At 47.9% G+C, this 8,338-nt stretch overlaps 2 protein-coding genes across 4 annotated transcripts in view; both read left to right on the plus strand.

Moving 5' to 3' along the window:
• Positions 1-2,725, plus strand: part of cfap77 (cilia and flagella associated protein 77) — a 6,630-nt gene extending 3,905 nt beyond the window's left edge. For 2 of the 3 annotated variants that reach the window (XM_040155098.1, XM_040155097.1), the window contains 3 exons: positions 1-56; positions 1,075-1,176; positions 2,545-2,725. The exon at positions 1-56 is cut by the window's left edge and continues 50 nt beyond it. In XM_040155098.1, coding sequence (XP_040011032.1) covers positions 1-56; positions 1,075-1,176; positions 2,545-2,667 — 281 coding nt within the window. In that variant the 3' untranslated portion in view covers positions 2,668-2,725. The remainder of the gene's footprint in view (positions 57-1,074; positions 1,177-2,544) is intronic. The other variant, XM_040155099.1, reaches the window with a different exon arrangement.
• Positions 2,726-4,195: 1,470 nt separating this feature from the next.
• Positions 4,196-8,004, plus strand: barhl1a (BarH-like homeobox 1a). Its single transcript, XM_040154606.1, has 3 exons — positions 4,196-4,550; positions 5,848-6,049; positions 7,806-8,004. Exons 1-3 carry the CDS (start codon positions 4,196-4,198, stop codon positions 8,002-8,004), a joined length of 756 nt encoding a protein of 251 aa, XP_040010540.1.
• Positions 8,005-8,338: the final 334 nt, after the last annotated feature.

The following is an 8,338-nucleotide window of genomic DNA, read 5'->3' on the forward strand; positions in this document are numbered from 1 at the left end:
GGTTGGACGAACAGCTGAGCAGGAATCAAACCAGCGACCACAAACAGCTGCACAGGGTGAGCGAGAGAGAGAGAGTGAAGCTCGAGCGCCCACTCTGTGTGTGTGTGTGTTTGTTTGCGTATATACACTTTAAATCACACACACACGGCGGCTGTGCCACAGGGCGGTCGAGCGGGTCGTCCACTAAACGGAGGGCCGTTGGTTCGATCCCCGGCTCCTCCGGTCTGCATGTCGAAGTGTCCCCGGGCGAGATACTGAACCTACATCGGGGGCAATTTGGGTTCAGTATCTTGTGTGTGTGAGTGTGTGAATGCGGCAGGAGCGTAGAGCGCTCTGATTGGTCGATGAGACTAGAAAAGCGCTTTTCAAGTACAGTCCATTTGCCATTGTGGGGACATTCAGGGACAAGAAGGTCCCCGCAAGATAAATATTTCCCACCTGACTCAGACACCAAAATGAACCAAAATACAAGATGGCTTCCACAGAAATGACGGCAGCGAGAAAAAAGAGACTCAGAGAGAAGCAGAAGTCCCAGTCACCTTCATCCAGGTGTTTCACCTAAAGAATAAACCGTACACCTGTGCCCCAGGTGAGACACCTGTGCCCCAGGTGAGACACCTGTGCCCCAGGTGGGGGCTGCTGCTCGCTAATTAACACTGATCCAATGCAAAAATACCAGACACACAGTCTGTTTGCATAAATTCCACCAGGAACAAAGTTTTATTGTGACTGACATCATCCTAATCCAGGTGTGGAAATACGCTGACAGGGACAGTCTCAACTCAAGGTCCACTTACTTGTTTATTCTGAAGCTTTCAAACAAGTTGGCTCAGTCATCACAGAACTCTACTTTTAATCAGCGTGGCAGAGAAACGTCCTACAGGTGCTCAGAAGACCGAACATCTACAGCTCAACTGGACAAAGTCCACCCGCTGATGAGGGTCATGTGATACAGCTGAAAGCTCCAGAACAAGCGGATAAGGAGACCGAGACTCGATCTGTCAGCTGCTGAAGGCTGGGGTTAGGTACTGCAGTTCCCTCCGCGCTGACGTGTGTGTGTGTGTGTGTGTGTAGATTAAACCAGGTTGTGTTCCAGACACCAGGACCAGCCTGCTGAGGAGAGGCAGAGCTCTGCCTGTCACACAAACACCATTCAGACTGCCACACTTTGCACAGGTAACACACACACACAAACACACACCTTCTTCTTACAGAGGGCTGCAGCTGGTTCCTGTAGAGACTCTTAAAGCTGCACTAGACCAGCTGACTGTGTGTAAGGCTGAGGTGGTTTTGGTTGGGATGAACTCAGTGAATTATTTCCCTCTCTGCAGGTCTGTGGGGCTTTTCAGCCTCTTTTAGCTCCTAGTTTTGGTTTAATGCCACATTTCCCGTCTGGTTCAGTCTCTGTTTTCAGAATAAAAGCTGTAAAAACCCACCATCCACTACCTGCTCAGCAGCAACCAGGAGACAAACCCAGTCGGAGACCAGTTGGTGAACATAGTGGAGCATTTAGCAGCTAAAGAGCCAGAGGTATCCCTCGGGAACTGGTGGATACCAAAACCAGAGCTAAAATAGAGGGAGTACTGGACTTAGATCTATCAGGTGGACACAAGCACCAGATCCGGATGAAGGATCATGTTGCTCTGGAACTGCTGGATGTGGAGTGTAATGCTATAATGTTTGCTAATACAAACTACTTTATAAAATGGTGATATGTCAGATTTTTAGTTTAGTTTATTTGACACAGCGAGAGAGGAGTCTACGTCCCACAAATCTCTGATTAACAGTCCGGTCCCCGATGTGGATGAACAGCACTGAAGGGTCCAGGTGCCTCAGTGACATTTTACTAACATCCACAACATCGTACATCAAATATGTATCATCAGCAATGACATGGACCCTAGAAATATACCATACACATAAATGACACCGTCCCGGTTTCAGCCACAGTTTAACTGGTGTTTTCAACATTTTAGGGCGACCTGTTTCTTGCCCCATGTAATCTAAAGGGATCACTGCCCATGTTGGTACTGAACCCCGGCAAACACCAGTCAGCAGCACTGGCGCTCGTCTGATGGGCACCAGCTCCTCCACCCTACGAACGTTGTCTTTCAGATCCTCAGGGGCTCTGCTGTTATAGCTATAATGAGCCACGCTGAGTTGTAGTCGTATGGCTCCGTCCCTCTAACGTAACCACCGGAGCTGCTGCTGAGATCAGATCCAGCACAGTTCTGATGAACCTTTTCTGAGATCCGATGTCTTCCTTTAAGCGTTTTTCCAGACCGTCAAACCACGAACAGACACAACTCGGCAACAACACCAACAACACAATGTTGTGTTTACAGACTGCTTTGCTGTGACTCACCTAACCAGCAGCTCCTCTGTTCTGCCCCCTGTTGGTGAAACTACACATACAGACTTCCTGCCTCTCACGTTACAATGCCGAGTGTTACCTCTTGAAACGTTTAACAGCTCGTTATCATCTGTCAGAGAGACGTTCACCTCCTCCTTTATCCCACCATCATCTCTGTTTATCCTTCTCAGGTTCCTCCTGCTCTGGACACCTTCAGGGACCAGGAGGCTCGTCTCCGGGCGTTCAGGGCTCATCAGTCAGACTCTGTGTCCAGGAGAGGGCATCAGGGTCTGGGCACATACAGTCTGGACTGACCTGAGAACCAAACAGACTGAATCCGCCTCAGACCATCTCAACATTGAGGAAAATAAAAAATTGAAAGCATCACAAGTCTGTATGTAGTTCTTCCATTCACATCTTATTCACTGTTTTCTACTGAAACACTTAGAAACCAGTTTGAAACGACAAAGTCCGGACAGAGGGAGGTCATCAGCGGCAGGAGGAGTCCACCAGGGGTCTGGACAATGACCACTGCTTTTTTCTCATTTTTGTGACAGCTTATAAAATGTGTTGTACCATTTTATGCCGATGATAGCGCTTTCTATCGTTCTTCCTCCTCAGCAGCATAAACTGACTAAACTAACTACCGCTGTCGGTACCGGATCCCCTTCACTCCGTCTTATTGAACAGATTCAGTTCTGACTTCAACGTCTCCTCCTGTACTGGAGCTTCAGTGTTGCTCCTGACCTGTAAGTCGCTTCAGATAAAAGCGTCTGCCAGTGAGTAAATGTAAAGTGATGTAGCGTTTCCCCACTGAGTAAACAGGGAAGAGCAGATTATTAATGTACAATTTGTTATTTTAAAAAAGGAGAAATAATAGAAAAACTGAGTTGAACTCTACAACAACAACAATAATAACCAACAGATCTCAGCAACACAAATGTACCAACATAAACTACAGTTACAACAAACAGCCTGTAAATTACGTCACGTCGGTCTTAAAGGATGTGAACAAGGGTCAATGCTTGTGATCTGTGGTTTTTACTTCGCTTTGGAAACTCATGACTGGATGTGTGTTTTTATGGCATCTCTCGTTTTAATCTAAATATAACTTCCACCTGGAAAATAACAGAAAGAGGGAGAGAGAGAGGAGTGTTTCTTGATTTAAACACACACACACACACACACACACCATCAGCTGGAGGAGGAGCAGAGGCCAAATCTTTACATCCTTTCTTCACATTAGCACACAACAAACCTCTCTCTCTCTGTCAACCTCTCTCTCTCTCTCTCTCTCTGTCAACCTCTCTCTCTCTCTCTCTCTCTCTCCGTCGCTCTCTCTCTCTCTCCGTTGCTCTCTCTCTCTCCCGTCTCTCTCTCTCTCTCTGTCAACCTCTCTCTCCCTCTTTCTCTCTCTCTCTCTCTCTGTCAACCTCTCTCTCCCTCTCTCTCTCTCTCCGTTACTCTCTCTCTCTCTCTCTGTCAACCTCTCTCTCTCTCCCTCTCTCTCTTTCCCTCTCTCTCCCTCCCTCCCTCTCTCTCTCTCTCCCTCCCGGTCTCTCTCTCTCCTCGTGGTGCTGAAATCAGCTGCTGATCGATCGATTCATTTTCCATCTGGATCAATAATCGTCACCCGGGTGTTGAACTGTTTGGGTCTTTTTTTTTTTTTAGCGGACTCTCTTAATCGGGACCCGGTCCGGATCTTTAAACTTTGGATTTGAAACCAGGACAGGAACAGTCAAACTGACATTTTCCTCTCTTCTGCTGCTGACGTCCAGTTTTTCTACTCGGATGTTTCTACTGAACATCTGACTGGACAAACTCAGCCGAGTCCGGGCGGAGATGGAGGTCTCTGCCTCCGGCGGCTCCAGGTTCTGCATCGACTCCCTGCTCTCCCTGCGGCCGCCCGGCGCGCTCCTCTCCCGGGCAGACCCTCCGGAGCTCAGCCCGGGAGCCAGCAGCGGCTGCTCGGCGCCTCCTTCCCCGCGGAGAGAGCCTGTTCCCCGGCCGGGGTCTGTCCCGCTGCCCGGTCGGCTCCAGAGCCGCTCCGTCAGCTCCTCCTTCCTGATCCGGGATATCTTAGCGGACTGTCGGCCTTACTCTGACCCGGGACAGGCTGAGCCGTTCCAGTCCGGACCGGATAGAGACTGTCAGGACAAGAGTCTCAGCGGCTGCTCTTCTGACAGCGAGTACAGAGGTAGGAGACCGGAAGAATGAAATGATTCAAATGCAGAGAAAAAGAGAAAAAGACGAGTTTCAGTCAGTTTCCGCCTCGAGCTGACACCGGTACCTGCTACTTCTCCCGAGGCCCGATTTAAGATTTTCCCCTGGTTTCATCCTGAACACATTCATTCTCACACTTTGCTCTTTAAGCAGAATCAAATAAAAATGTGCAGACTGAGATTAAACCGGTTCGTTTAAATAGAAGAACACGTGTTTAAATATGAAAGCAACAGCACGCGCCAGGTCTGAGGCCGGCGAGACCGATGAAATCCAGATGTTCTCCGGACATCTGGCGGGAGGGTCCGAGGTTCGGGATTCGTCTGCGCAGATCAAAACCCTTCAAAGGTCAATGCGCAGGTTTTTCTTCTTGCTGTAGTAACATTTCATGTTGATCTAAGAACCATGAGAAGTTTCGTTATCACACAAGCAACCGCACAGAAACAACGTTAGACGGACGTTTGAAGGTTTTAATAAAGACGCAGATTAAGGACAGAAATGTTAATTATTCACCGGGAAAAGTCCGGAATTCGACGCGTTGGTTCTGATCTGGATCAGACTCACTTCATCACACACGTCGTTTCACATACACGAGAAGATAAAACACACACGACGAAACAACAGAACAATATGACAAAGAGTTCGATATAATGAGGTCGAATATCCAGTGTCACCAGTTCACAACTGGTCCCGGATTCACGGGAATCTCTGCTCCTGGTTTTGGTTTCACAGAAGCGTCAGTTGAATTCAAGTGAACCGGTCACACTGATGGTGAATTCATGATCAAAGCAGAAATGCTGATGTTGACAGATGTTGGTCTCAGTCAACCTGGACGGAGTCTGACGAAGTGAATCCGATCAAGTCTAAGAAACTCTTCTGCTTTCAAACGAAACCGGCCCGTTCTTCCTCTCGGCCCGGGGCCCGGGGCCCGTGCCCCCCCCAGGTCTGTGGCCCCAGAGTCCGTTTTACCCGGTTGGCAGATTAAATTCAGGCCGATGAGACATCAGGTGATTTTCTAACCTGAAGACAAAGATCAGATCTTTTAGTTGTGATCACACACACACACACACACACACACACACACACACACACACACACACACACATAAATATATGTATTACTCTTTTTTTGTTTTTTTTGTTTATGGTCTTCAGTTCAAGGCCTGGAAATTTTCCAGGACCTGTAGAGATTCAGAGATCAGCAGTGATTCATTGAAAACCGACCAATCATCTGACAGGACTGACGTGATGTCTTTCTACCTGTCGGTCACTCAGTGCAGGACGGGAACTCGGACCCCGCCGCCGGCCGCCTGAAGAAACCCCGTAAAGCTCGGACTGCGTTCAGCGACCAGCAGCTGTCGAGGCTGGAGACAAGCTTCCAGAAGCAGAAGTACCTGAGCGTCCAGGACCGCATGGAGCTGGCTGCCTCACTGCAGCTCAGCGACACCCAGGTCAAGACCTGGTACCAGAACCGGAGGTAACACGTCCCACCAGGCACAGGCATTCGCAAGACCCCAGACCGAGGAAGACACAAAACCACCACAAATCACATAAAATGACAGAACAAAGTGGCTGTTTTTTATGTCCCTTTTGGTGGTTTTGTGTCTTTGTGGTGGTTTTGTGTCTTTGTGGTGGTTTTGTCTCTTTGTGGTGGTTTTGCGAGTCTTTGTTTTTTTTGTCTCTTTGTGGTGTTTTGACTTGTCTTTGTTTGTTTTGTCTCTTTGTGTTTGTTTTCCGTGTCTTTGGGTTTGTGTTTTGTGTCTTTGTGGTGGTTTTGTCTCTTTGTGGTGGTTTCGCGTCTCTTTGTGGTGGTTTTGTCTCTTTGTGGTGGTTTTCCGTGTCTTTGGGTTTGTGTTTTGTCTCTTTGTGGTGGTTTTGTCTCTTTGTGGTGGTTTTCCGTGTCTTTGGGTTTGTGTTTTGTCTCTTTGTGGTGGTTTTGTCTCTTTGTGGTGGTTTCGCGTCTCTTTGTGGTGGTTTTGTCTCTTTGTGGTGGTTTTGTCTCTTTGTGGTGGTTTTCCGTGTCTTTGGGTTTGTGTTTTGTCTCTTTGTGGTGGTTTTGTCTCTTTGTGGTGGTTTCGCATGTGTTTGTGTTTTGTCTCTTTGTGTTTGTTTTGTCTCTTTGTGGTGGTTTCGCGTCTCTTTGTGGTGGTTTTGTCTCTTTGTGGTGGTTTTCCGTGTCTTTGGGTTTGTGTTTTGTCTCTTTGTGGTGGTTTTGTCTCTTTGTGGTGGTTTTCCGTGTCTTTGGGTTTGTGTTTTGTCTCTTTGTGGTTGTTTTGTCTCTTTGTGGTGGTTTTGTCTCTTTGTGGTGGTTTTCCGTGTCTTTGGGTTTGTGTTTTGTCTCTTTGTGGTGGTTTTGTCTCTTTGTGGTGGTTTTCCGTGTCTTTGGGTTTGTGTTTTGTCTCTTTGTGGTGGTTTTGTCTCTTTGTGGTGGTTTTGTCTCTTTGTGGTGGTTTTGTCTCTTTGTGGTGGTTTCGCGTGTCTTTGTGGTGGTTTTGTCTCTTTGTGGTTGTTTGTTTCTTTGTTGCGGTTTCACGTGTCTTTGTGGTGGTTTTGTTTAAATGCGTTTCAGGAAACACCAGTTAACTTCAGTACCAGAACAAAATGAAAGGATCTTAGGTTCCCGCCTGTCTGAGTTCAGTATCAGTGAGACAGACACATGTGAGACATTCTCCGATTAATAATAAACGCTGCGTGATCAATAATTCAGCTGCGTGTGCTGTAATTAAGGATCAATAATTCATGCAGAAACAAATCTCGAGCTTTTAGTGCAGAATCACGGAGAAGACAGGAGGAGGACCGTACGGCGCTGATTTATTAATCGATCTATTTTTATTGTTTCATGCCCACAGAGAATCCTGTGCTGTGATTGGCTGCAGCACTAAATCATCTGACTCCGACGCACTTTTAGAGAGATTTTTATTTTTCTCTCAAGAGAGAAAAGTTTTGATAAGAAGGAAGAGGAGAAGCCTGCTTTTTATACGGAATCTTATTTTTACGTTGTTAAATTCTACGTCAAACTGTGTTAACATTTGATCTCGTGAGCACAAGAAGAGTTTGTGGACACGTTTTCCTGATTCGTGCCGATGAAACAAACTGGAAAAGACCTGGTCCAAACGAGAGGATGTGACTTTGACACCAGCTACAGCCGTTGTTCTCTCACTGAGTTTATACTGTTGCACATTTAAAGCCAGGTGTGTGTGTGTGTGTGTGTGTGTGTGTGTTTCCTCCGTCAGGACCAAGTGGAAGCGTCAGTCAGCTGCTGGTCTGGAGCTGCTGGCTGAGGCCGGCAGGATCTTCCTGCCCACACACCACCTGTACCCTCCTGTCCCGCCCTCACTGGACCTATACCTGTACAGAAGCCACGCCCACCACCACGCTGCCCCGCCCCTGCTGCCCCGCATCCTGGCCCACACTGAACCGCATCCCCGCTGACACCAGCGCACTACTGGGAGGACTGGGAGGACTGGTTCCCGCTGAACGGTGCAGAGGAACAAAGGAACAGCAGCTCGTTAACGTCTGGAGATAAAACCCTGAAAAACTCTTTACTTTTGAATCATTAGCAGAATAAAGATCTGAACTTTTTTGGCCCTTTTCCGCTGCAGGGACCAAAGCAAACAGGTTTCCTCTGTCTCCGTCTCTGGTTCTGGTTCTGGTTCTGGTTCACCGCTCGCTTCAGGGACGAGATCCTGGAACTAAATACGGGCTCCGCTCAGGAGCTGATACTGAACCCACGTTCAGGTACTTTCAGTGCTGCTGATCGTGATTG

Source organism: Xiphias gladius, chromosome 19 (assembly GCF_016859285.1).
Source record: "Xiphias gladius isolate SHS-SW01 ecotype Sanya breed wild chromosome 19, ASM1685928v1, whole genome shotgun sequence".
NCBI classification, from domain to species: Eukaryota; Metazoa; Chordata; class Actinopteri; order Istiophoriformes; family Xiphiidae; genus Xiphias; species Xiphias gladius.

Coding starts and splice junctions, on each gene's coding strand:
- barhl1a (XM_040154606.1), top strand. CDS start 4,196: ATGGAGGTCTCTGCCTCCGGCGGCTCCAGGTTCTGCATCGACTCCCTG. Junction 4,551..5,847: donor TTCTGACAGCGAGTACAGAG/GTAGGAGACCGG, acceptor TCGGTCACTCAG/TGCAGGACGGGAACTCGGAC. Junction 6,050..7,805: donor ACCTGGTACCAGAACCGGAG/GTAACACGTCCC, acceptor TTCCTCCGTCAG/GACCAAGTGGAAGCGTCAGT.